Source organism: Hylobates moloch, unplaced genomic scaffold (assembly GCF_009828535.3).
Source record: "Hylobates moloch isolate HMO894 unplaced genomic scaffold, HMol_V3 SCAFFOLD_8, whole genome shotgun sequence".
Classification (NCBI taxonomy): domain Eukaryota; kingdom Metazoa; phylum Chordata; class Mammalia; order Primates; family Hylobatidae; genus Hylobates; species Hylobates moloch.
This window is the reverse complement of record NW_026652283.1, coordinates 75,704,711-75,732,352: the sequence shown is the minus strand read 5'-3', so window position 1 is coordinate 75,732,352 and position 27,642 is coordinate 75,704,711. Positions and strand designations below refer to the sequence as shown.

Here is a 27,642-nt window from a genome sequence, read left to right as displayed (position 1 = left end):
CACCTGCTTCCTTAGCAGCTTTTTACTAAGTCTCTAACTCACATATCTTGGCTCCTATAACAACTCACGGTTGGAGATGCAGATGGTTTCTCGTATATAAAAATTGGGTAATCGTCCACCTGACTCTCAGGCTTGCCTGAGTGTGTGGGGTTTTGTATATATGCATAGATAGAGGCTTGCACACATGGTGGAAAGTAGCATAAACACCCCACAGTTGGGAACATTTACCTATCTGCCAGATCCTTTCCAGGGCAGGTGTTCCTATAAATGGGCAGCAAATCATATGCCTCTTCCCCTCCTGCAGGGAAGACTTTTGGGGAAGACCATGACAAGTAGCAGGGGTTAAGAAAAACAATAATGCTTCATCAATGCTCGAGTTCCCATCTGGGAAGGGAGAACTGGGTTGTGGAGGGGGTGGCGACTGCCCTGACTCCGTGCACTGCTCTGGCCCGAACCTGCAGGTGATGGGTAGAGGAGCCTGGTGTGGGCACCAGCAAGGACTGCTGCCCACTCATAGCTCTTGGTTTGGACAAGAGGAGTAGCACACAATATTAATGCAAAGTTTGTCCAAAAGCATTGAAGAAGCTCTAAACTTGGTACTCTTTCACCACGGCTTGGCCCATTTGGGTCCCTCCTCTTTGAGGAGGCTCTGGGGAAAGTGGGGCATCTCTGAGTTCAGGCCCCTTGTTGGGGGGTGTCAGAGGCCTGCAATGACAGCACATGGTGTTTTGGGCCTAGGCCCCTTGAGATCGCTGTCATCTAAGGGGAGTTCATTTTTTCTAAGAAATGATGCATGTGTATTGGTGTGGGCTCTGCGACTCTGACCCCCATGGTCTTGCTTTGGAAGACACTGTCTTCTGTCCTGTCCAAGTGTGTGGCTCCATTGCTGTGCTCATGTGACTGTACTCAGTGCTGTGTGTCCTGCCACAAGACTCTTGTGCAGCAGGGCAGTGGCTCAGGATGCAGGTCCCCAAGGACATCCTGATATGTGCTTGTCCTCTTTGCCTCCTTCAGAGAATTCTCAAAGGAAAGAGAGAAGGCAAAAGCACGGGGAGATTTCCAGAAGCTCCGGGAGAAGCAGCAGCTGGAGGAGGATCTAAAGGGCTACTTGGATTGGATCACCCAAGCTGAGGACATCGATCCTGAGAACGAGGAAGAAGGAGGAGAGGAAGGCAAACGAAATAGTATGTAGCACCTTTCCTGCCCCTGGCTAGACAGACCCAGTGTGCGGTTCAGATGCCTGGCAGCAGGCCTTCCTCGACTCTGACCCAGGCTGTGAGTGGGACAGCCTCCTCCCAGCCATCTGGTCCCTTCTGCCTGCACACAGCACGGAGAGAGCAGGCGCATGGGTGCTGACTCTGGATTTCTGCCTGAGGTTTGGGGTTTAGAGTTGTATTTGGTAAGGTGGCTTTATAGCCAAGGAGGGTCAAACGGACCCACTGTTGGCCTGGGAAATTCAGCAAGTGCATTTCTGTGCGGGCACAGGGGTGATGAGACACATATTCTCGTACCACAGGAGAGAAGAAGCTGTGGTTTCCCTCACCTCAAAGTGAACAGTGTTATTGGACAAGAATTTGAAGTGCAGGGTTCCTCTTGACTCTTACTCTTAGGCCACCTGACATGGCTCCTACATATGCTATTCATATGAAGCCATATGCTTAGCCCATCAGGGGCTGGGAGGAAACCGGCTCACCATTCTTGGCAGGTGTTAAGGGGCATGTGAGTCAGTGACAGCTGCTTTGCTGTCACCCACTGACACCCCACCCTGTGACACTAAGCACCCTAGAGCACTTTCTGCAGGAGGCAAGGCCTGAGAACTCAGTCAATCACTGACATTAATTGCCATTGTCAACCATGGTGTCTCTTTCACTGCATACTTTTCCCACAGATGTGCTTTTATTCTTTCTGGGGCCGTTTGTGCCTTGGGTCAGAGTGGAAACTGGAATCCAGCAGTGCATTTGACTGAGATGTCTGTGACTTGCTTCAAATCTGGAAGAGTTGGATAGGAAGGACCAAGAACATACTTCAAGGGCACATGTCCATTGAGAGGCCTGGGGACCCGAGGCCGGCCCTACGTTGTAGAAGACGGCCGAGCAAATCCCTGCTTGAGCAGAGCGCCTTGGATGTTTTGCTCTCAGCAAGGCCTGTTGCTGGGTACAGGGGAAACCCTGAGCTGGAGAGGATATGGAGTGCTGCCTCCTAGGGAGAGACAAGCCTGCTCACCCTAAATGCAGCCCTGGGGAGCAGAGCTGCAGGGCACACATAGAGGGCAGGCACGTGCTATAGGAGCCGAGGAGGGATAGAGGACAGGGCTGGGGGGAGTATTTGGCCTGGGCCCTGAAGGATGGATGGATTGCAGGTGTGACCATTCAGTGTCAGAAGAAGCACTCTGACCCAGGGGACTAGCGTGAGGGAGGTATGGAGGTGGGCAAAGGCCAGGTTTCAGGGAGGAAACAGTGGGCCCTTCAGCTGGACCACAGAGGGTATGAAGGTCGGGGTGAGCTGCCATAGGAAGGGTGGGTGAGGTGCCATTGTGCCTCATCTGGAAGTTGTGGAGTGTGTGAGTAGGGGCTGAGAGACCCCTGGTGGGGGGCTTCTTGACTGAGAGGGCCCTTACCTTTCTTCAGGGCTGGGCTCTGTGCCTCCATGGGGAGGGAGTGTGTTCCGTGATCTCAGATGCCCCGGCTGGTGCAAACCGGTGTGCTGAGTGGCAGTGGGCAGGGTCAGGCCTCTCTTCTGTCCCTCCCTGCATCTTGCTAGGCTCAGGAAGGGGCCGGGACTTCAGCACCTGAGGATCAGAAGACTAAGAGAGGGTTTCTAGAGCTAACTGTTTGCTGAATGCAAGTTCAGAGTTTATAAATAGACATTCATTTGAGTCTCAGACTCAGCGATGTGCCTATGAAGTGATCAGATGTAAGAGTGTCTGCCTGTCCTCTGCACAGCTCTCCCCTTGGCAGTCAAGCCAGTCTGAACCCCGTGGCCTTCATGGAGCTTCTGCACCTGCAGTATTGCTGGCAACAGGCCATGTAGGTGCAGCTTGGAGATGCCTGCACAGCTCTTTTCCCCTTCACTTGCAAACTGTAACTTGGATGCTGACCTGCCTCATCTCTCCTGAACCCAACATGTTATTTGTAAACGAGAGGAGGTATGGCCCCTTTTTTCTTGGCAGAGTATCTTTCTTTGCTAGTTTAGCTGTGTCCCCCAGGGAGCTGAGTGAGGCCTTCTTACGGGCCAGTGGCCTTTCCTCTGTTTATTTCTCCTCCTCTAGAAGTAGATAAGGATTCGTGTTCTAGTGTTGCTAACATCAGTCATGGTAGGGTTGTTTATAGGGCCTATGATTTGAGGATTAAGGGTTTTCATTGGATTTAACGTGATATCTTGAGGGTTAACCATTTTATCTCAGCCCGGCATTTCCTATGACCTATCACTGTAAAAACCTGATGATGACAGAAATCAGTGACTCTGCCTTTCGGAGAACTTGCCATGAGGGGAAGATGGAGAAGGAGTGGTTTAGTGTGAGAAGCTGATCCCATTGTTAAGGCCCAGCACTCTGCTGTGTGAGCCCGGGAGGGCGCGGTGATTCTGGCTGGTGGGAGTGGGCGGGCTGGGCAATGTGAGGAAGGCTCCGTGGGAGGAGCAGCCCTGGGCGGCAGAGGGTGGGGGTGGGGGCTTTTTCAAGCTGGGGAAATGGCACAAACAAGGTGTGCGAAGTGACAAATATTCATGGCCCTTAAATGCATTGCTCAGTAATATAATCTAGGAAAGAAAACCCGTTTAAAAGCCTTGTAGATCTTCAGAATTCACTCTCACTGGGGCTCCCAAGCCCATAAAGCTGCACTGTGTCTTGGGAACATCAGCAGTATTGTTTCTGCTATGCACCGTGATGTGTAACTCAAAATGATTAACTAGCTTAACATTTGATCCAGAATAGCAAATATTTCTGTGGTGCACCCTTGTTCTTTATGGAGCTTATTTTGCCAGGTGCTGGGGTTTCCTGTGGAGTGAGGCTCACAGTGCTTCCCGAGTCATCAGATTTCCAGAGCCTTGATGATGAGGGTTTTAAATAAAGACAGAAATCTTGGCTGTGGAGGCCATGATGGGATTTAACTGACTTGAGAGCACCACGTCTCCTCCTCCTCTGAGGAGAGAACCTCTCTGATCACAGACCTCAGCAGCCCAGACCCTCTGGAGGAGACAGCACTGTTGAGGTTTCCCTGGGGCCTCCTGTGGCTGCCAGCTATTTTCTTCCTGTCACAGCCAGAAAACCACACAAGGAGAGGGTTTCAGTGAGGCCCACACGGTCCTCCTTACCAAATAAACAGTCCTGGATTCACCACATGCACATGCCAGGTCTGGGGCCGTCTCTGTGCATCTGATTAGCAGGCAGTAGAAGTGTGGGTGTTGCCAGTATTATGGGGTTTGCATCCTCCCTGGGGGGGTGAGATTACCCCATGTGCTTTCCACTCCAACCCTGCTCCTCTGTTACCTCTTGAGAGGACGATGGTGCAGGGCCTGGGCTCCTGACTTTGTCCATAGTGGCCTAAGGATGCTAATTCAACTGATAGCCCTTTTCAGCTGGATCCTGGATGTGAGTTGAGCAGTTTCCTCCAGGACATTGAGGATTGAAGTGACAGTGTGAGAAGAAATGCTTCCTGATGGCTGAGCCTCAGCCTAGATGAGCAGAGGTGGGTGTAGGAAGTCATTAATAACAGCAGGTGTCTGTGAGCTCACAGGAAGCAAAGGCTTGGGCTGGAGGGCATCTTGATGCCCCTTCTCCAGATGTGGCTGCAGTGGAGTTTTGTGACTTGGAATTTGGACTTTAGTGTTAGGCAAATTACTCAACCTCTCTGGACCCCACTTTCCTTGTCTGCAAGAAGGGGATAAAGATATATCTCCCCATGGGGCTGTTGTGACGATTGAATGTTCTGTGACTGGTAAGAGTAGTCATAGTTGTAGTATGTGCTGCTGCTGTTTTCATCAGACACCAGTAAAAGTTGACCTCAACAGAATTTTAGGGGTATAAATTTAGGGGGTACAAATAGCATTCTGTGACATGGGTATATTACATAGCGGTGAAGTCTGGGCTTTTAGTGTAACCATCACCCGAATAGCATACATTGTACCCAGTAAGTAATTTCTCATCCCTCACCCCTCTTCCACCCTCCCACCCTTCTGTGTCTCCAACGCCTATTATTCCATCCACACCCTATGTCCATATGTACACATTATTTAGCTTTTGCTTATCAGTGAGAATATGTAGTATTTGACTTTCCTAAACATAATATTTTTTTTTTTTGAGACGGAGTCTTGCTCTGTCGCCCAGGCTGGAGTGCAGTGGCGCAATCTCGGCTCACTGCAAGCTCCGCCTCCCGGGTTCACGCCATTCTCCTGCCTCAGCCTCTCTGAGTAGCTGGGACTACAGGCGCCCACCACGACGCCCGGCTAATTTTTTTGTATTTTTAGTAAAGACGGGGTTTCACCGTGGTCTCGATCTCCTGACCTCGTGATTCGCCCGCCTTGGCCTCCCAAAGTGCTGGGATTACAAGCGTGAGCCACCGCGCCCGGCCCCTAAACATAATATTTTTGAAGGTTCTACTAGACCTCTAACTAGCCTCAGGGTGGGGCCTCCCTCTTAGGACCATTGCCCTGTACTTTTCTGTTCAGAAACTATAAGGTTCTGAAGTATTGATGGAAAACAAATCTGTTAACTAGGTCACTTTCGAGATAGGGCAGCACAGCTTTCAGGCTCTTGAAGTCCATTTCTAGTTTGGCAGTGCTTGCTGTCAGAGAACAGATGTCAAATCAAGTACTTGGAGATGCGCTCACATTATCTTTTCTCTCTGATCTGCTAAATGTCACTGCCTGCATCTGCGATGCCCAACACTGGCTGTACATTATAATCACCTGGGGAGCTTGGACGCTTCTTGATGCCATACTCCACCCTCTAAGACTCTTGATTAATCTTGGGGTGGGAGCCAGGGGTGGCTCTTTTTCATTAAAGTTCCCTGGGGATTCTAATGTGAAGCTAGGGTTCAGAACTCCTGAGTCCAGGATGCTATCAGTGGCTGAATATCAAACTGTTCCAGGCATTCACTTGAAAGAAGAGGAGAGGCAATCAGGCCTCTAACTGAGCTGTCTGGTGACTGGTGACAGGTAGCTCCAGCTTTGTGCATTCATAGAATATTTAAAATATCAATTTCATAAATTTGCTATTAGCTGGTGTTACACAATTAACTGAATGGACAAAATTCCCTTTGAAGTAAGTTCCTGAGCATTTGGTAAATTTTCAAGGATAATTTATTTAACTTTTTGCTGAGCTTCAAGTTTCTTAAGAAACCCTGCCAAATCGCAAAGTGATTTTTTTAGACATATGCAGCTGCTTCTGAGTTAACAATGGAGTTTTGCTAGGACCATTAAAATCTGGAAGCCTAAAATTCTATTTTAAACTCTTCTCATTGTCAGTGATTAGTCTTAAAAAAAAAAGCATTAAAAATGAAATCATTTTAAAGGGAGCTCATTCTAAAACTCTGGCCAGAAAAGCAGGGCAGTTTTATTGTAGGAACTATTAATGATTAATAATTCCTTTAAGTAAAGATATTTGATGCCCAAAGAAAGGGAGGGGCATACCTGAAACTTCATCTCTGACCACAAGGGCGGCCTGTCTGTGTTCTGCTTTTTCAGTGGTCCTGGAGGCTATGGGCACTGCCCCTGCCTGCCCGGGGACTGTACCACCCTGGGGCTTGGTGGAGCAGGTTGCCCTAGCTGCCACCCTTTGGCATGTGCTACCTAGTTGCCTCTTACTGCAATGTTTGCTTTGGGGGTGGACAGAAAACCAGGATGGCATAGCTGGTTGCAAGCATAAGGCATAGCAATTTGCTGGTCCTGTTTTGAAAGACTGTGTTTTGAAATTTTGATTTATAAAACTGCTTTTGTCACCACCGAACTACCTCAAGGCACGAGTTCAAAATGGAAAATACTCAATTAAAAGCTGTAAAGCAAACAGCAGCAGTTAGAGTGGCGTATGGTAAATATGCGTCCAGGTCAAGAGCCCTCACTGGAGAGGCAGCTGGAAGTGCTTTCACTGGCAAGTGGGAGGGCTGACTCAGGGGCTGGCCCTAGGATCAGTGGCTGGACACTGTCTCCATTGGGGTGGCACTGGGAGTAGTTGTCTGGACAGGGAGACTCTCTCCACAGGGGTGATAGAAAGCAGTGGTAATTTCTAAAAGTGCCTGCACGTCTGCCATCACCTTCAGCCTCCTAAGAGCTGATGGGAGCTGGATTCAGGGCCTGTTGCCCCACTGTGGAGACAGGGAGTTGGTACTCCAGCCAAGTTTGCAGTCTCAAATCAGGGTTGTTTTATTTGTTTTTAATACATTTCAATTATGGAAGTAATACTTGCCTACATAAAAAATTCATGTAATTTCAAAGTATATAAAGTAAGAAAAAAAATTCTCTCTTCCTTCTTCTTAAAGAGAGGCAGACTTGGAAGTTTGGGGCCTCTACTTCCACACCTCACTGCATATGATACATGACACAGACAGCATGCATATAGCTTCTACCCTAAGATGCCCAACACAGGTATTTTTCACTGAACCATGTACCACAGATGTTTCCCATGTTTTTAAAGCAAAATGTTGGCTCTTTTCAATAAATTGCCATTATAAAAACTGCTGCAGTGGACTGTACACTCTACAGCACGTGGACCTCTACTTTATAGAGGTCTCTCCACCACGAGAGCATCAGCTCCATGGGCGCAGCAGGAATAGGGTCTGTTTCTGCCCTCTGCTGTGTGGCTGCACCCAGCACAGTGTTGGTCCCACACATGAGCATGCCATTGCTTCCTTCTTGAATGAAAGAACGTAGAGTAATAATAACTAGCATTTGTCAGGTGCTTTCTGTGTGTGAGACACTGTTGCAAGGGCTGTGGGTGAATACGTTCATTCTTCTTCACGCAACTCTGAGACAGGAACTTGACAAATGGGGAAACTAAAGCACAAAGCAATTCAGTAGCTTCCCAAGGCCATGTGACTTAACATGGCAAAGCTGAGATTTGAACCCAAGCTCTGCCACAGTCTGCACGCTAACCATCATTAACCCCTGCAAACACATGCCCCTGTGTCTGTGTGCTCGTGTTCATGGTTTTGTGGGAGAGGATACAAGAAAAGGGTCTGCTGTGTCAGAAAGGATGCACATTTTAGGAACGTGAGTATTCTGCCTACCCATAGTGTGTGCAGGTGTCTGTGCTGCCCACGCCCTTGCTTACTCTGGCATTCCTGCTGCTGTCTCACACTGCCTCTTACGACCCTCCCCTAGAGCACGGGGTCGTACCCTAAAGACTAGCTGGCTTAGAGTGATCATGGAATCACAGGGCTGCAAGGGGTTAGAGATCCCAGAGTCAATTCTCTTGTGACCTGGTGGTCATGGGAGAGTCATAGTGATGACAGTAGTGGTAGATTGTGCCTTGCCAAAGCTGGGCACATTGCTTTTATTACCGTCTCTACTGTTCACCTCTTACAACAACCTTACGCAGTACAGGTCCAATTATTATTGACATCTTACAGGTGTGGAGGAAACTAAGGCTTCGCAGTATCAGGTAACCTGTCCACAGTTTTCCGACATGGAAATGGCAGGGCTGGGGTTAGACCTGGCGTGTCAGAGTCCAGAGCCCACCTTTTGAACTCCCACCTGTCCTGTCCCATATGGTGGTGCTGTTTGGAATCACATAGCCAGTCTGTACAGGGCTCCTGACTCCCCCTAAAGTGCCTTTTCCTGAATACCCTTCTTAGGCGGGAAGCCAAACCCTGGAAACCTTTATCTAGCATGGGTTAGCTGGTTGTTGATTTAGAACAGGTTCTTAAAGACAGGTGTTTGTGTAATAGCTGTGGAAAGGGCACTTCCTCTCCACTGTTCTGATGCTGAGCTGGATTCCTAGCAGGAGGGGGACTGGGGCAGGCGGGCGTCCATTGCATGAGGCTGCCTGGCTGGCGAGGCTGGCCATGTGGGGCCCTGGTTTGGCTGCTGTTGCTGCCCTCTGCTGCTTCGTAATGAAATTGCCTGTGTTCAACCTGAAGGGGTCACAGTGGCCGACTTGCTTAAGGAAGAGAAGAAGAAAAAGAAGTTTTGCTGCTTTCGCCAACGCAGGGCTAAAGATCCTGGTAAATTACTGAGACTGGACTTTCTCTTTCCGCAGCGTCTCTGATACCTTTTCCTTGCGCATAGGCATTGTGTGAAATGCATGTGCCGTGTGGTGTGTTCAGAAGATGCCTATGTTATAATTGCTTGATTTCTTTCTTCTTGTCTTTTTCCAAAATAATGTGCCCTTACCAAGATAGCATTGCAGTTTTCTTTTTGTTTGAACTGTACCTTATAAAGAAGCAGCTGAACCAACTCAAAAAATGTACTTGATTCAGCATGAATATTCTTAGACTGGAAGATAGACTTTTAAAATACTTTTCCCCAAATGATTTTTTTTAAATTTAAACTGTTTAGAAATTCCAATAATGTTATTTGATTGATTTTTTTTTTTCTCCAGGCTACATGTTTCAAATTGCTTCTCCGTCTCTTAGTCTCTGGCTACTTTGCCCAGGACTATGCCAAAGCTAGTAGTGGCAGCTTTAAGAATGAAATTAGCTGGGTGCAGTGGCTCACACCTGTAATTCCAGCACTTTAGGAAGCCGAGGCAGGAGGATCACTTGAAGCCAGGAGTTTGAGACTAGCCTGGGCAACAAAGTGAGACCCTGTGTCTACCAAAAATTGTAAACAAACAAACAAAAAACTCAGGTGTGGTGGTGCATGCCTATAGTCCCCAGCAACTTGGGAGGCTGAGGCAAGAGGGTTGCATAAGCCCAGGAGTTCGAGGCTGCAGTCAGCGATATTGCGCCATTACACCCCAGCCTGAGTAACAGAGTGAGATCTCTGTCTCTTAAAAAACAAAAATAGACTTCAGGGATGCAAAGATTTGGGGGCACTTGCCTTTGGAAGTGAGAATGGGCTCCTGTGGGAAAGTTCATTTCCAGCTATGTCCTAAGATAATGCTAAACATACCCTTCCTCAGAATCCCTGGAGTAGCTGTCAGACCCATCCCCAGGCAGACAGTTAGGTGAGCAGCGGGCTCCCTGTCTTGCGCTGCCCAAGTCATGGCAGTGGTTTGACAGCAGCACAGAGCTTTGCCTGTGCTCACCAGCACAGTCAACCTAGTTCTGCCACCAGGATCGGCCCTGGTCACCTGACTCTGGTGAAAGTCTGTTTAAGAAGATTCAGACCGCAGGGACGTGAAGCCAACCACTAAGGGAACAGAGGGGACACGCTGTACTCTTTTCTTTGAAGTGGCCTCTGCCCCCCGTGGGAATGCTGAGCTGAGAGGTTATCAGACGCAGATGGGAACAACCCGTGGATATCTGAAGAGGGTTATATTAGAGTCTAGGTCTCATCAGAAGGCCTAAAAGTGAAAAGGAATTAAGAGATTATCAGATATAAGCCCTTGTCATTCAGCACGTTGTGGCCCCCGGAGGAGGGAGAAGAGGAGGTGGAACTTGCCTGAGGTGGGACAGTGAGTTAGGGGCAGAGTTGGGGCTGCCTTTTTTATCTGTAGCATTCACAGAAGGTTTATGAAAGGAGGCTGGGCTTGATGCAGCACCTGAAGGTGTCTGCAAGAAGAATGGCCTTCAGTTAAGCAGGAAATAGTGTCATGGACATAAGAAAAAACGTCTTTAAAGACTGACATAGGGATATAGCTCTGGAGAGGTTACCAAAAGGAGATAAATAATTTCTGTCCCCAGAAAAGAAAACACCCCTCCTTGGTTCTGCCTTCCTGAATGCAGGCTTGGGCCTTGTGATTCTCTAAGGATTCTTGTGGCTTCTCCATTGTCTTTCTGAGATCTGCAGGGAGAGGAAGCAGGCTGACACATTTAAGGAACTTTATTTTGAGTGGGAATGGCTTTTTATTGACTGAAATACCTGGGGACTCAGGAAGGACCCCGACCCTGCTGGCACCAGGTGGGGCAGGAGCCCTCATATGGATGCTGGGCTGCCCCTGTCCCTGGACACGCGGAGATAGTTATTGTCTGGGCATAATTCTTGCTTGAGACATAGAAACCTTGGTCTGGCCTTGACCTACATTCTCCAAGAAGAGCCTGGCTTCTTTACAGCAGCAAGAGGCTGTTACTCTGTGGTGGCCTAATGTGTCTCTACTAGCATGTGCATGTGCCTTTAGGGGGTGTGTGGGCTTCTTCTAGATTTGGCTGGCCTGTACATCGTGGTACTGCTCATGTTTGTCATGAAAATAAGATGAAAACACGAGATCTAGGTGTCAGATGCCCTGTCCCCTAGGAAGGCAGCCACAACTCGGCCACTGCTCAGTTGTCCAGCCTCACCCCCTACCCTTACCTTTGAAAAGAATGAGAAGCTTTAGGCTGCTTGGAGGTGGAAGGAAATGCTAAAATAAATTCCTGAGTGTGCAAAAAAGCCTGTCCTGTGGAGAACAGAGGAGTGAGGCTCTGAGGCCAAACACATCTGTGAATGAGGCTGCTAATGGGACAGATTCTAGAAGGAGGCCGGAGGGCTCTGGGCTCAGTTTGATGTGTGGCAAGCCTTCCCTTCGGGGTGCCTTGACTGGAGGACTGAGGCTTTCCTGTGACGCCCTGAGGCCTCTGGGGAGCTACTGCTTCCTGTGCTGCACCCCATTCTCTGGGACATTCTACATGCAGAGCACTCGGACTCAGTTCTCCTGTGCAGGCTGCTGGCTGGACCCCTGGCTCCCCTCCTGAGGGTGGTGGGCAGGGGCTCACTTCTTGTGCCCTCCCCTCCTTGCAGAGCTGGGGGAATGCAAGGGAAACCCCCTGGTTATTGGTAGTAAAACCAGCCAGCATGTGGGCGTTTCTGCCTTCCTGCAGTTATAGCAGGTCAGAGGTAAATGGATCTTAGAGATGATACTGTCCTACAGCTCATCTTACAGATCCAGTATCCAAGTAGGAAAGCATAAGCTTTCCTAATGCTTGGTTTTTCCCAGACTCACTGAAAGTAGTTTTTAAATTTATATAAAAAATAAACTTCTCTAACAAAGCTCTAACATTCCAGTTTCCTGAAATGTGTCAGGGAAGAGGCTTCACAGCTTGTTCATGTGCAGATGGCCCCTGGTGCTTATTTCTACAGTAGGGGACTGGCACTTGTTGGCAATGTGGGGAGGTCTGAGGGGTCTGCCTGCACCCCTAATAAGGCCTAGCCACTTGTCAGCAATTAACACTGAGTCCCTGCTGAAGGGGACAAGGCCATCACCTAAATGGGCAGTCACAATGCTATGGAAGCCAGTTAGGAGAAGCCCATGTATTCCAGTAGTTTGCCCATGGCTTTACCTTCATGAGTTTGTATGACTCTTTCTGTTTGGATTTTTATAAAAGCCCCGTCGTCACCATTGCAGCTTGATTTTCGTGCTGTCCTCAGTCACTGAGCTGATATCCTGTAAGTGATCTGGTTATATGCCAGATTTTGAGTGGTTAATAAAGGTCATCAGAATAGTAAACAAGCACTGGTAGATAATAGACTCGTTTGGCTTTTTGGAACTTGTTCATTTGTGGAATTTTAAGTACATAACACCAAAATGTATACCAGTGAAACCACAGTACATACTTGAAAAGAACGGTGAGTGGAAGTTAGGAGAGATTTCTCAGTCTCAGCTGTGTGTCCCAAGGCATTTTGACCAGTTTTGTCCTCTGAGAAATCAAGAGTTTGCTCATGTATTCTCAGAAGCCCCTTCTGGTTCTAATAGTCTGTGATTCTTCTCTTTATTTTTTAAAAACATAGATGAGATCCTATTGGGGCTAAAGGAAGGGAAAGTCATATCAATTTATTAACATTAAAAAAAGAATGCCTAATGCAAGTGAAGGGTAAAATGTTTTATTTTTAATAAATGAGGTCTTTGTTATACCCACTGAGCCTGACCTTTTCAAATATTTTTGGAAAAGGATAAGTGTGATATTTCTTTTGGAAATATTTTGGAAAAGGATGCTGTGATAGGGAGTAAGTGGCTGGAGAAGATAGGCTGCCAGGGCCCTGGTCAGAGTGCATTTCCTCTGCCCAGATTTAGGGGCTAGATCAAGGTCTGTTTCCAGGACCAAACGAGCTCTCCAATTTCTAGCATAGGCACCGTCCTCTTTCTTTTCCATCTGCCTCTGTTCCTCCTCAGCCCTGGCAACATCTTTTTGGGATATATTTATTTCTTATGTGCCTGTGGCTCTTTAGGTATCAAACAACTATGACAGGAGAAGTTGCTGTGCCTACAGTAGGCAAAGTTAGACAATAACTCAGTTAAAGACACAGCAAATACAAACCAAGAATGATGGCCAAAGCTGATTCAGAGATATGGAAGATGGCTCACACTAGATGCGTCTGTGCGATGATGAAAGTGGCCAGGGCAAAGTGACACTGGATTGGTCGCTTTGCTTCCAGGGAGCTCCAGGAGAGCTTTTCTGAGATGATGGAGTTAACATGTGTGGGCCTCACTGATCATCCAGCCATGGGGACCCAGCACTCCGCATGCCTCATCTCATTCTTACCCTTTTACAGATGAGGAAGTGGAGATGTACAGAAGTCAGGTCACAAACGCAGGGTTAAACTTAGATCTGGCCAACCTGTGCACCTGCTCTCAGCCACCATCCCAACCCAGCTGAAGGACAGAATCAGCTCAGAGAGCAGGAGGACCCTGCCTCGCCCTCAGTGGAGCCCTGGCACAGCGCTGTGAGACTATCTTCCCCTCTTTGTTGCTGTTTGGGGAGTTCGGTTTTACTTCTTGTCTTTCCCCACAGTTAGTCTAGGGAGCAACTAGGACATTTCATACACTAATAGTTGGCAGGGGGCCAGAAATGCTAACTGATGACCCCGTTCCCATAGAAAATATGTAATTTATCTGTTTCAATCAGATTGTTTTTAAAATGAAGCTTTAGAATTGAAATGCTGCAACTGTACCGATATCAGCATGAGACACGACTCCAGAGATTAAAAAGCCACAAAGACTTAGTCTGTTCAGAAGTTTGCTCTTTTGAAAATAATGACTAATGTTCCGACATGATTAATATTAGACCTATGAGATAGCAAACTGTTAAAGATGGAAACGATCCTCAAGATTGTGGAGTTCACACCACCATTTTAGAGACAGGAAAGTGAAGGCTGGAGAGAGGTGGCCCATTGCCCAGGAGACTCAGAAAACAGGACCAGGCCTTTGGGTTCCCCGCATGGTACTGCCCTCAACTCCTGGTCCCCTCAGTCACTGCAGTAACCACCAAGGAAAATGCTGCACAGAGTTAACTCATGATCAGATGTGAAAAGGATCTCCCACTGTGATTTTCTTTGTTGGATTTAACAATCTCCTCGCCTTTCTGCTGAATCAGAGTGAGTGAGGAACAGTCGAGGAGAATTGCATGAATAGCTTCTTGTGTGTCTGTGTGTGTTAATGGAGTTTTGTTTTTTTTTTTTTTAAGGTTTTTCCATGATTAGATTCGTTTTTATGTTTGTTTTTGTCCAGTTTTTTTGTTTGTTTTTGCATGAAATAATGAAAAAGTAAATCAAGGTTTGTAATTGGTTTCTTCTGGCTTAGGAAAGAAGAAAATTATTCTATGAGAGTACCAGCGATGTAACATGAGTCTATAATTTTACTCACTTGGTCTTAACTTTTGACACCCTTGCCTCACTGTTCCTGGGCATGGTGTGGAGGCTCCCATGCAGGCAGGCTCAGTTTCTCGGGCACTCACAAGCAGAACAGATCAGGGATCTTCTTTGGTATCCTCAAAAGACTTCTCAGACCACTGGGTTCCTTGAGCCAGGTTCCACCTCTATCCCTGCTGTTACCTTTATGAAGTCTAGTATGAGCAAGGCGGGCAGAACACAGCCCCCTACGCAGAGCTGCCTGATCTGGCTCCTTTCCCCCTGAGCCTGGGCTGGGCCTCAGAATCTTCACCATAGCGCTTCCAGCCCACTACCAGTATTTGCAGATGAAACTTGAGGCACCCTTGCTAAGGGGAGCCACATGGGCCGAGCCCATGGGCCAAGCTTTCCTGAAGACACCGTAAGGTCTGTAAAAACAGTTACTACAGTTCAAAGCCATGCCTCAGGAAAAATGAAGTACACGTGGATTCTCTTCGGTGATTTCCTCTTTTACCTCTGCCCCCCGCGGCAGGATTAATCATTCTTTACTCTGGAACCTCCTGCACAGACCCCTGAGGTAGCTCTCTTCACAGTTGATGGAAGTGAGCTGGGGGCTGCCTGTCCCTCACCCCTATTCCAGGTGGGTGCAGTGCTGTGTGCCCTCTTTTTGCCCCTGCCCTCCTCCACTGCCTGGGCTCCAGCATGTGTTTGTGATGTTTATGGGGTTGAATCAAGTGGATGAGAAAAGACGCTCATGCACCAGATGGTGGCCCTGGGTGGACCCTGGACCTCCACACGCTAGTGGGTGTGTTTCCACATTTCCTCCACTTCTGCTCAGGATCCTGCCATGGAGAAGTGGGATGGGCCCAGAGACCCAGTCACAATGGGACCAGAGTCAACCTTGCCCTCTGCTCACTGGTTGATAATGATCTTCTTCTCCCACCTGTAACACTATAGTTCCTTGGTGCTCTAGTTGTTCTTACCCAGCTTACTGGGTAAGAACTTTCTGCGTATTGGCTTCACAAGCTCAGCAGAACTTCAGCATCAGGTAAAATAGCAGAAAAATAGAGTTCTTAACTCTAAAAAAATATTGTGCATGGTACCTTCATGCACTGCCTTCCCCATTCACAATAGCTCTTCTCCCTCAGTATATTTAAGATGATTGACTCATGAAATGTTAGTGTTATTCACAGATGTTCTATATGCACCTTTTGAGGCAAGCGAAGATGTACCTGTAAAGTACATTTTGGTGGCTTCTCAGTGTGATCCCAGAGATGAGGAGGATAAAGTGGTGCTATACCCAGCCACAGGATTCACTTTGATCCTTTAGCTTCCTTTCTTGGAAATGTCTAGGTGGATAGAATGTCCTCCTCGAGGGGGACTCTGTGCTTTCCCTACAGGCCACGGGTGCAGAGGCTCGCCTGCGGTGGAGATGCCTGGCTCCCTGGCACTCCCTTAGCCCAGCTGAGCCCCTGAGGGCCCTTGTCACCCTCCTCCTAGGTTCCGGAGGTCTGCCTGGTGGCAGAGGCTCCCACCTGGCCTGCTCCCAGGCGTGCATCGTGCCCGGCATGCTCTCTGAAGCCCGTCTTCTCCCCACAGCTAGCATGCCCACCAGCGAGACTGAGTCTGTGAACACAGAGAACGTCAGCGGCGAAGGCGAGAACCGAGGCTGCTCTGGAAGTCTCTGGTGAGTGTGGGGAGCACTTGCCCTCCTTCCCCTCCTGTTGTCTCAGAGAAGCAGGTGGTGAGGAAGACGGCCCAGGCTGCGGCAGAGCCCCGGACCATCGCCTTGGATGTGGCGGGTGGGAAGGCTCCTCGTACCCCACGCCACGCTTCCTCCTGTGCCAGGGCTATCCCTCCTGCACACCCCTCCCACCCGGCATTTCACATGCCTCTTCCTGTAAGTAGAGCCCATGAAGAATGTGATGGTTAACCTGGCCACCTGCTGTGTCCATTAGGTGCTGGTGGAGACGGAGAGGCGCGGCCAAGGCGGGGCCCTCTGGGTGTCGGCGGTGGGGGTAAAGGCCTGATTCTCCTTCCAGCCTGGGTTTGGCATTTGTGCTTTTGAAGAAGAGCTTCTGTGGCAGAGTTGCTGACTAGAATGTGCTATGTATTTAAGTTTTCCTTTGCTCATGGGACCTTCCTAACCTCAAGCCTGGCGGTTGGATGACGAGGCCCTGCCTTCTTGGTGCCTGGCACTTTTTCCCTGGAGCCCTGCACCAGCCTCTCCTCATGATGGAAGGCACCATTGCATTAACACTCACTGGCTTTTTTCTAGATGATTTGGGCTGTGGCAACTGGTCGGGGGGCTGGGGGGACCAGCAGTGCAGAATGTGCTGGGCACTGCCTGCTCTTGGGGAGCCCTGTGCGGTTTGGTTTTGTTTGCTTCTTGCTGGTATCCTTCAGGTCTTATCTCTGTAAAGTGCAGGTGTCATTTTTAAGAGAACTCAATCTTACTCTTGGCAGAGTTTCATAAAAATGATGTGTTATGGGCAGAATATGCAACCATTTGTGAAGTGATTTTGCCTCCATTCTCTTGCGCTGCCCTCTTTGAGACATCATGAAGCAGACAGAGAATGGGTTTGTCATCCCCATTTTACAGATGAGAACGCTGAGGCCCAAAGACCTGCTGCTTTCCCATACTCACCCAGTGGGAGAATGGCAGCGCTGGGACTCCTAGTGCAGTGCTCCCTCTGCGGTAGTAGCAGCAAATGCTGCTGTCAAGATGAGTGGCAGGAGAGACTCTGCTGCCTTCATTTTGGCCCCTGCATCACTGCCTGCTGCCAGGGCCTGCAGGGAATCTGGCCAAGTCTTCCCTGACCTGGGCCTCAAGGGTGCTCGGTCTGCTCCTCTGGCCCTGGCAGCATCCTGATTTCTGCTCTGGCCTTGCCCCCGCTGGCCTGCTGTGGTAACCAGGGGTGCTAAGTCCAGGCTGTATGCATGGCTTTTATGATATCTCAGCTGAAATGATGGGGAGTGTGTGCTCAAGCCCTTGGAACCAGAATCTTAACGCTTTTTGTCTTTCTTTCAGTCAAGCCATCTCAAAATCCAAACTCAGGTCAGTATCTTCTTTCTGTTTCTTCGTTAGCCTGTGTGTTGCCTTTGTATGTTCTCACTTCTGAATTTTACGTAGAATTGCTCTGGACTTGAGTTTTCCTCTGTGGGTTATAACATTGATACCAAATTGCAGTCAGAATCCTATGAGCCTGCCTTAGGGAGCAGTGTAATAGCTGCCAAAGACCTCCCTCAAAACAAACCAGTAAGACCCAGTAACGAGTTTTGCCTCCCCATTAATCCCCCTTATTCTCTGAGTCATTTTCCTAAGAGAGCTGCTGCTTGTCACTTTTCTTCTCGAAAGTTTTCCATAGAAAGGGAGTTCAAGAAGTCTCCCAAGGTACTAGCATTTCTTGATGTGCATGCAGGTTACGTGTTCAGTTGGTAAAACTCATTGAACCATATACCTATGATTAGTGTAGTTTTTCATCTGAGTGTTACTTTTCAACAAAAACATTTTCCTACTATATATAAACACTAACTTAAAATAGACAAAGACCTAAATATAAAATATAAAATCATGAACATTCCAGAAAGAAAACATAGGAGAAAGTCTTTGTGATCCTGAGTTAGGCAAAGGTTTCTTAAGATACAACACCCAATATACTTTCTGTAACAGAAAACAGATAAATTGGTCTTTGTCAGAATTAAACTTCTGTTCTTCAAAAGAAAAGAAAAAGGTAAGCTTCAGACTTGGGGAAAAATATTTGCAAAGCATATTTGATAAAGGACTGGTATCCCATATATATAAAGATTAATACATAAAGAAGAGTGTCAATAATAGAAAAACCCAATAAAAAATGAGCAAAATTTTTAATAGGCATTTCACCAGAGAAGAGATGTGGATGGCAGATAAGCACGTGAAATGACCATCAGTTGTTACAAAAATGCACATTAAAATCAGTTAGATACCACTACACACCCATTAGAGTGAATCAGATTTAAATATCTGACAATGCCAGGTTCTGACAAGGATGCTGATTGGTGGGAACTTTTATACAGTGTTGGTGGACATGTCAAATGACACAGCCGTTAAAAAAATGGTTTGGTAGTTCCTCATAAGGTTTAAACATATATTTACCGTGTTTATATTTGGCCCAGCCATCCCGCTTCTAAGGTGTTTGTATAAGAGAAATGAAGATATATGCCTACATACAAAGTTGTAACATGAATGTTTGTACCAGTTTTATTCATACTTACCCCAAGCTGGAAATAACCCAAAGGTCCATCAAATGTGAGTGGGTAGACACACTGTGGTTCACCAGTATGATGGAGTACTAGTTTGTGTCTGCTGAGTTATGCATCCCAGGAGAAACCCAGCTGTGAGCGGGACAGTCTTTAGTGTCCTTGGTAGAGTTTTTCCACGGTGGCCATCATGTTAGAAGCTGCTCTTTCCATTGGAACCTGCACAGCAAGAGTAATAATAAAATACAACTTGCTTGATCCAGGTTTTGGTAAAGAGTTGGCACAACTCTTTCTCTGCTCACTTCCTGGGTTACAGATTTTCTTTTTGCTTAGCAACACAGCTGAGTCAGCCAGGGCTGCAGCTTGGGTAGCCTGGAGATTCCTCTTGACTAAGGCCCCCAGAGGAAGTACCCTATTGTCGTTAGTGAGGCAGCACAGCCTGCAGAGGACTGACTTTACCAATTGGCTGACCTTTTCATGGGATCTGGGTCGCTGAGCTGCAGCTCACGGCACACTTTACCAAACCATCCCCTTGTGGCAGGGAAGGTTTTCTAGAAGGAGACAGGCTAAGGGAGAGAATATTTTCTCTAATCGCAAACAGGAACTGAAGGTAGGTGGAGGACATGCTACTTGTCTGTTTGGCTGAGCTCATTTTATTTTTATGAAAACACGATTCAATATTGGCTCTTCTCCTAAAGGTATATTTTGAGCATCACTAGTTAGAAAGGGCACCTGATGACTCAGTATGAAGATTCATGTCCTACTCAGCTTTGACAACTCTGCCAGGCTCTGGAGGAACCTCAGAGATTTAAGAAAGGATTGAAAAGATTCCCTTTAAAAAAAAAAACTAGCTTTGTAGCACTTTGCTGCCTGGTAAATTCTGTATGGTGATTGAGATGCTGCAAGAGATGTGTATAATAAGCGAAGTGGCCCTCTGCACTGATTGCATGAGCAGATCCACGTCCCATATGGTGAATATAGGAACTGCATATGTGTGCAAGTGTAGTTTTGCATCTGCACATGAAACTATGAATATCTAGATTTTCTAACCCACTTAAGGGCAGCATATGACAGATTCTGGAGTTATCTATAAGCCATAAGGAAGGACTGATAGCATGGTCAAGTCAAGATTATACTTTTAAAAGTCGCATTTTCAGACCAACATGATTTTTATTATGAAGTCTGTTAATTTCTGTGCCATTTGTGCTCATCTTTCCTTCCTGCACTCCCACCCCAATCTGGACCTCCAGAGTGAAAGCCAAATTATCTCTCAATCATATGTATTGGATATTCAGATGCTGTATCTGTCATCTACGTAGTAATGTTTGCTTGTCTTTTAGCCGCCGCTGGCGTCGCTGGAACCGATTCAATCGCAGAAGATGTAGGGCCGCTGTGAAGTCTGTCACGTTTTACTGGCTGGTTATCGTGCTGGTGTTTCTGAACACCTTAACCATTTCCTCTGAGCACTACAATCAGCCAGATTGGTTGACACAGATTCAAGGTACAAGCAGAGGCCATTCCTTTTTTGTTCTGAACTAGAGATTTCTGTGGCTGTCCAACTGCCATTTGTTCTTATCTGATCGCTGCATGATGAAGTATCGGAACATTTCTAGTGAGGACAAACTTGGTAGAACCATCCAGACACAGCAACTACCACAGCGAAGGTGCCGTCTGTGCCGCGTGGTGAAGCACCTTGGAGCCCCTTAATGCAGAGCATCTAATTGTCCTAACCCTGAGCCAACCTAGGACCAAGAATTCTTGGAGCTGGAAGGGACCTCATAATCCCTGCTCCCTGCCCTCATCGGGGAAGCTTCATTTTTCCCTATAGTACTTCTGGCAAATGGTTTTGGTTCCCCTGCTTTGAATGCTCCAGCACTGGGGTGTGGGACACTTATCCCTAGAGACAGTCCATTCTGGGTTTGACAGTTTCGAGCCTTTGAAAAGTCCTTCCTTTTATCCAGTGAAACCCGTTTCCTTCTACCTCTCCAGCCTGCTTGGTGATATTTTCAGCTGTTAGAAATGACATTGATAGGTGACTGCTTCTGATATCGTCGTGCCATAAATGAGTTCAGACAGGTCTTTTCTGTGTGATTGAATGAAAAAATATGTATAACCTGATGGTGTCAATGCAGAATCGTAGGCTTTTAGGGCTGGAAGGCATCAGAGATTATGTGATGAGCTGCCCCTTCCCATTTTGTCATCAGTGACACTGAGACCTGGAGAAATCAAGTAACTTCTCCAGAGTCACACACCTAGCTAGTAGCAGAAGCAGGACCACAGCCTGGTGGACAGACTGTCCACGCGCAGGCCACGTTTCTGTCCTGGGTGAGGTAGTGAAGAGAGAGACAAGGTATTGGCATATTTCCTGTGGGGCCTGATAGGGAGGGAGGTGTGAGGGGCAGGAGCAGTCTGAGTGTCTTGCAGGAGACCCTGAGGATGGGTGCCCCTTTGTCTTTCCAGATATTGCCAACAAAGTCCTCTTGGCTCTGTTCACCTGCGAGATGCTGGTAAAAATGTACAGCTTGGGCCTCCAAGCATATTTCGTCTCTCTTTTCAACCGGTTTGATTGCTTCGTGGTGTGTGGTGGAATCACTGAGACGATCTTGGTGGAACTGGAAATCATGTCTCCCCTGGGGATCTCTGTGTTTCGGTGTGTGCGCCTCTTAAGAATCTTCAAAGTGACCAGGTAAGGAAATGTGGGTCCCACTGCAAATGTTTTATGTACATGAGGCGGCGACCAGTCACGTCCCCGGGCAGATGATGTTCTGCTCTGTCCTGCATGGGTGTTCTGAGCTGACACCCTCATCTTGACTTATAGGCACTGGACTTCCCTGAGCAACTTAGTGGCATCCTTGTTAAACTCCATGAAGTCCATCGCTTCGCTGTTGCTTCTGCTTTTTCTCTTCATTATCATCTTTTCCTTGCTTGGGATGCAGCTGTTTGGCGGCAAGTTTAATTTTGATGAAACACAAACCAAGCGGAGCACCTTTGACAATTTCCCTCAAGCACTTCTCACAGTGTTCCAGGTGAGTCCTCTCTCCATTCCCCGAAAAGCACTTCGTGAGCAGCAGCTAAAACTCCTCTGCCTTCTTGTCTGCTTACACTCAGGAAGACAAAAGGACTCCATTTTTGTTCATCTCTGCCCTAATCATAGCCTGGTAAATTTTGTACCATTTAAGTTATTTGTTCTGCATCATCCTCCAGCTATCTATCTTATGTGATGTAATTTTTTTAAAGACTTCTAGCTACATTACATAATAATAAACCAAAAGAACTATTTTTCACACTCAAGCTCTTCCTAGAAAACTTTTTGATTGACTTTGTGAGGTTTCTTTGAAATAGACTCTAAAATCCTTTTTTTCTTTGGTACTTTTTGATGGCAGGTCAGTTTATAATCCTAGTTATAATAGATTTACACAAGAAGTGAATTCTCATGCCTCCATGCTTTGGTGTACAGTTGGAGGAATCAGAGTGGTAGGAACTGTGACAGCCATTGGCCCCTTCTGTCCTCCTCCTGGGACGCAGGACACACAGATTCTGAGGGTGCCTGTCCTGTGGGGCCTCTGCAGGCAGTAGCTGAGAAGGGAGCGGTGGTTGCAGAGAGGCACCGATGGCTCTGCTGCTCAGAGTAGCAGCACATGCTCCCCTGACTCTAAGCTGAGGTGCTCAAAACCCTCCTCCTTGGACAGGGTCTGATGGATAAGTTTAAAAGACCCACCTGTCCTCATTGCTTTTCCTGTGTGATGTGAGCTGCAGAGCCCTGCCAGAGAGGAAAGGCAGCAGACAGCTGGGTCCCATGGTGGCCCTTTCCATGCCCAACTCTCTGCTGTGGATGAGTCACTTACCCATTTCTGAAGAAATCCAGAGACCAAAGGGAATGATCTGGACAATTCTTTCCCACTTGGTCATTTTGAGGTATATATAATCTGCTATAAACCGTAGTTTTTTTGTTTGAATTATACTTATATTTTGGCTGCTAATCAGTCATTCTTTTTTTAAAAAAATTTTCTTTCAGAGAAACTGGTGTCTTTTTTTTTTTTTTTGGTAATGCATGCATATGGCACAAAATTCTAATGTTACAAATGAATAATAATTATCCCAGCCAGCCACAAATTTCCTCTTCTAGGAAGCAACTACCGTTAAACAGTTTCTTGTGAATTCTTAGATCTGCATTTTCTGATAGCTACAACTCAGTTAAGCTACCTATAGGTGACTTTCCACAGACGGGAGCTCACTCTACGTGCTGTTTTGCATCTCGCTTTTATCACTTCGAGTGTCCTCAAGAGCCTTCCTGCTTGGTCCATAAAAGGCTGCCCCTCCTTTGAAACGCTGCATGCATGCAGTGGTAGATGTGCCATTGTTCATGTGACCAGACCCTTGCTGACAAGCATTGAGTTCTGTCTGGTCTTAGCCCACATAAACAGGGCTCCAGTAGGTGACCCTGAACATGCGTCAGAGGGCACATGTGTTGGCTGTAGATCTGTGGGATAAACTCCCAGAGATGGAATTGCTGCTTTAGAGAGCGTGTCCATTTTAAATGTTGACACCCTTGCCCAAGTGCTCTCCTTATGGTTGTATTAGCTCATTCTCTTCACACTGCCCACTGCCTCACTGCCTCTCCCCTCAGTGGAGAGCATGCTTTGGGATGCCCATCAGATAAGTGAAAATGGCCTTTCATTGTACTTTTAACAGATACTCCTCTTATCAGGAGTGAGGTTGAACGTCTTTTCATATGACTCAGAGCCATCAGTAGTGCCTTTTCTGTGAATTACTTTATCTTTTCAAATCATTTGCCCATTTTTGTTTGGTTGTGATCCATAACAGTTTAAATTTTAAAAATATCTAGTCCAGATTGAAGATAAAGGAGCTCTGTCGTCGGAAGATAGCATTTTTTTCATTACTGTTCTTATTCATCTGATTCTATTTCATCATGGATTGAATTACCAAGTATGATCAGTAGAGAAGATTAAATTTAAATTTCAGGTCATTGGTGATATCTACTCTTGAGGTAGTTTTGTAAATTTACATGAGACATTTAGAATTTCCTGCTTCTGTAATTTCATAGGTATAATTATCCATTTCCACAGTTGATGGACTATGTGGAATGCTATGCAGCAGTTAAAAGAATGAGATGCACCTTCTGACACAGAGGGTCTCCAGAGTATGTTGTTGAAAGAAAAAACAAGCCAGTTGCAGAAAACTTTGCATAGCATGATATCCTTTGTGTCTGAAAACTCAGAGAAGACACCTAGTGCTTGTTTTCTTTGTATGTAAACGGGTTTAAATCTGTAGCTGAAGGTTCCAGAGAGACACAGAAAGAGCATGCTTTCTGGGGAAGGGACTAAAACTGGGCTGGGGTGTAATCAAAAAGCACATAAATCTTTGCTGGGTGCGGTGGCTCACGCCTGTAATCCCAGCACTTTGGGAGGCCGAGGTGGGCGGAACACTTGAGGTCAGGAGTTCGAGACCAGCTGGCCAACATGGTGTAACACTATCTCTACTAAAAATATAAAAATTAGCCGAGTGTGGTGGTGGTCACCTGTAATCCCAGCTACTTGAAAGGCTGAGGCAGGAGAGTCACTTGAACCGGGGAGGTGGAGGTTGCAGTGAGCCTAGATCAAGCCACTGCACTCCAGCCTGGCGATAGAGTGAGACTCCATCTCAAAATAAAAAAACCAAAACAAACAAACAAACAAACACATAAGTCTTAATAATAAGGCAATTTTTTTTCACTCAAAGAATTATCTATTTGTGTAGTTAAAAAACAATGTTTTAGAAATTCCATGGGATAACAGATGGATTTGTTCAGTGCAAACCGGACTGTGAAAGGCAGCTTAAACCAGATCTAGGCAGCCACCGAGGGGCTCTAGGAGAGCGACTGCAATTTGTGAATCCACCTGCTGGCTGATACCAGTTTGGCTTCTCAGATCCTGACAGGCGAAGACTGGAACGCTGTGATGTACGATGGCATCATGGCTTACGGGGGCCCGTCCTCTTCAGGAATGATCGTCTGCATCTACTTCATCATCCTCTTCATTTGTGGTAACTGTATCCTTCAAGCCGACCAGGCTTTGTTGTTGCCGTCGTTATCTGGTTTTGTTTTTCTTCCTCTGGATTTCTCTGTGGTGATGGTGGTGGTAGTAGTTGTGGCAGGGAGGTGAATGCCTTTACCTTATTAGCTCAATATCTGCTTTTCTTCCATGCTGCTGGGGGGCAGCATCCTGTAAGCAGAATTCCAGAGAGGCTTTGAGGGATGCGCTCTGGCTAAGAGAAGCAAGCCCAGGGAAGGAGCGTGAGACAGCACACATACTGGTCCCAGAGGTCCCTCAGTTTGGCATCATGTCTCCTGTACAGGTCCCGAGGGATGGCTGAGCGCAAGGCCAGGTGGTTCTTTATGTTATCATTATTGGGAGCTTAGGTGTCCATCTGTGACTTCCTAAGACCCTTCGTGACTGATGGAAGCCATCTTTGTGGACTGATCTGTGCCCCCCTGGGCTAATTTCACTTTGCTGATCTGTCCATCTTTGGGGATCAAGTCCATTGGCTAGCTGCTAAATCATGCTGCGTAACTTCTCTCTGCCTTACTTTACCCCTTTTCCCTGTCAAGAGAAAATCTCTAATCCTAGACTTCTGGAATTGGCCCTTGGATCTGTATTTACCTCATGCGGACCCTTCCTGATCCTGTAGCCTTTGGTTCTCGATGTTTTATCTCCAGGTCCTCCATGCCTAGCACCAGACCTGGTACACAGAGGCCTTTAATGAATGTTTGATGCGTGAACAACGTACACACACGATACGACATCTGGGTCTTCACCCTTCCGTTTTAAAAGGTCCTAATCTGGATTATTCTCCTAAGGTGGCCCAGATCTCTGTAGGTGTTTTCTCCTTTATCTTGTCTGGCTCACTGATAAATTTTCTTCAGTGTGGTAACCTCAGTGCAAACCTGCCCCCTTTTCTACAGGGACAATGCTTCGTGCTATAAGGTATTTTATGAAAACCCCATCTCAACACATATACATCCTTCTAGTCCCTTGACTCGGCTCTAAGGCCCCCTCCACCAGAGCCACCCCTGCCCTGTCTCCCACCCAGAGAAGGTTCTTCTACCTCTGAGCTCCCCCTCAGATTTTATCCACGTCTCTTACCGCCTGTAGGTTCTTCTATCTACTGGATTTTTATTTATTTATTATTATTATTATTTTTAGAAGGAGTCTCACTGTGTCACGCAGGCTGGAGTGCAGTGGTGCAATCTCGGCTCACTGCAACCTCCGCCTCCTGGGTTCAAGTGATTCTCCTGCCTCAGCCTCCTGAGTAGCCGGGATTACATGTGTGCACCACCATGCCCAGCTAATTTTTGTATTTTTAGTAGAAATGGGGTTTCTCCATGTTAACCAGGCCAGTCTAAAACTCCTGACCTCAGGTGATCCGCCCACCTTGGCCTCCCAAAGTGCCGGGATTACAGGTGTGAGCCACCACACCCGGCCTGTCTACTGGAATTTTGAGTGGGCATTCCTCCATCTCCCTAACTAGATGGATAAGCTTCTTGAGTCAGGAATCTTTTTTGTGTTCATATCTCTCAATAGAGTACGGGATCTTGCACATAGTTGGCCCTTGGTAAATGAATGGTCATTATTTTCTTTTTCTGCTGTCCTCATGGTTGACTCTTTAGGCCACAGCAACATCCTGGACTTAAATCTGCGGAGAAGTATTTCCTGGTGCTTGTCTGTGGTTGCGTGTTGTTTTCTTTGTAGCATGTGTCACTGTATCAGAGGCGCTTAGGGAGCTGCTTATGCTCTGTCTTCCCCAACTAGAGTAGACATTCCAGTGTGTGGTGTTTCTTCCTGTGCCCTCAGCACCCACAACAGTGCCTGGCACATTGGAGGTGCTTGGTAGATCTTTTTGGATGAATTCCAGAGCGTGCCACTCTTGAGGAGGGTCTGAGTAATGCCTCTCAATGCAGATGATGGATTTTTCTCTGGGAAGTTGTTACAAGCTTGTAAGGTCTTCTGTGGCTCATCACTCTGGATTTGCTTTCCACTACCCAAAGGAGTTGAGTGTCATGGCAAGACTAGAGAGATTATTGTTTCTTCACTGAGATCATGGAAGGAATACTCAGTACAGCTAGTCTCATCACTAGCCCCTGTCTGAGTTACCATTACCCCAGGCCTAGCAGAGGAATGCTCATGTTACCAAGCCATCTCCAGCCCAGGACAAATTGCTTCCTGAGGCTCATTGCAGCTCCAGTTAAAAAATAGGCCAGCATGTCAAAGGCTTTTTGAGTCTTAATGTAATTCACTTATGTTTCTCTCCTCTTTAAAACCTTGAATAGATTAGTCAGGCGTGCTATTCCCTCGCAGAGATCTCATCATCTGTTCCTTGTTAGGTTATGTTGGTTTACGTGTTCAGCAACCCAGCTGAGACAACAGATTGCACAGGGCGTATGGGACAGTGCTGTGCTGCTCCTGTCTCGGGGTCTCTGGGCTCCTGCAGTTTTGCCTGCAGATGGCCGGGCATCAGGCAGAGAGAAACATTTGTCACAGAAGGGGGCCTTCTCACTTACTGCCCTCTCATCCCTGTGCTTCTCAAAAACATGTTTCACTGCTAGTGGGTAAGAAACAGGCATCTTCTGATTTAGGAGTCTTGTTCAGAATACTTGCTAAAAACAAAAACATTCAAGAAAGCCATGTATACAACATTACAGTAAGAGTGAAAACATATGATAATTTATTCAGTCACCTAACATTTTATTGTGTTTTTTAACTGGAACTGCAA

At 47.0% G+C, this 27,642-nt stretch overlaps 1 protein-coding gene across 10 annotated transcripts in view; it reads left to right on the top strand.

Annotated features, from left to right (window-relative positions):
* Positions 1-27,642, top strand: part of CACNA1D (calcium voltage-gated channel subunit alpha1 D) — a 320,672-nt gene that overhangs the window by 210,678 nt on the left and 82,352 nt on the right. For 5 of the 10 annotated variants that reach the window (XM_032161268.2, XM_032161269.2, XM_032161275.2 and 2 more), the window contains 8 exons: positions 1,015-1,184; positions 16,234-16,321; positions 16,593-16,652; positions 17,666-17,692; positions 20,214-20,374; positions 21,334-21,559; positions 21,692-21,899; positions 24,801-24,921. In XM_032161268.2, the coding sequence (XP_032017159.1) occupies positions 1,015-1,184; positions 16,234-16,321; positions 16,593-16,652; positions 17,666-17,692; positions 20,214-20,374; positions 21,334-21,559; positions 21,692-21,899; positions 24,801-24,921 (1,061 nt within the window). The remainder of the gene's footprint in view (positions 1-1,014; positions 1,185-16,233; positions 16,322-16,592; positions 16,653-17,665; positions 17,693-20,213; positions 20,375-21,333; positions 21,560-21,691; positions 21,900-24,800; positions 24,922-27,642) is intronic. The other 5 variants (XM_032161274.2, XM_032161273.2, XM_058442361.1 and 2 more) reach the window with 1 other exon arrangement.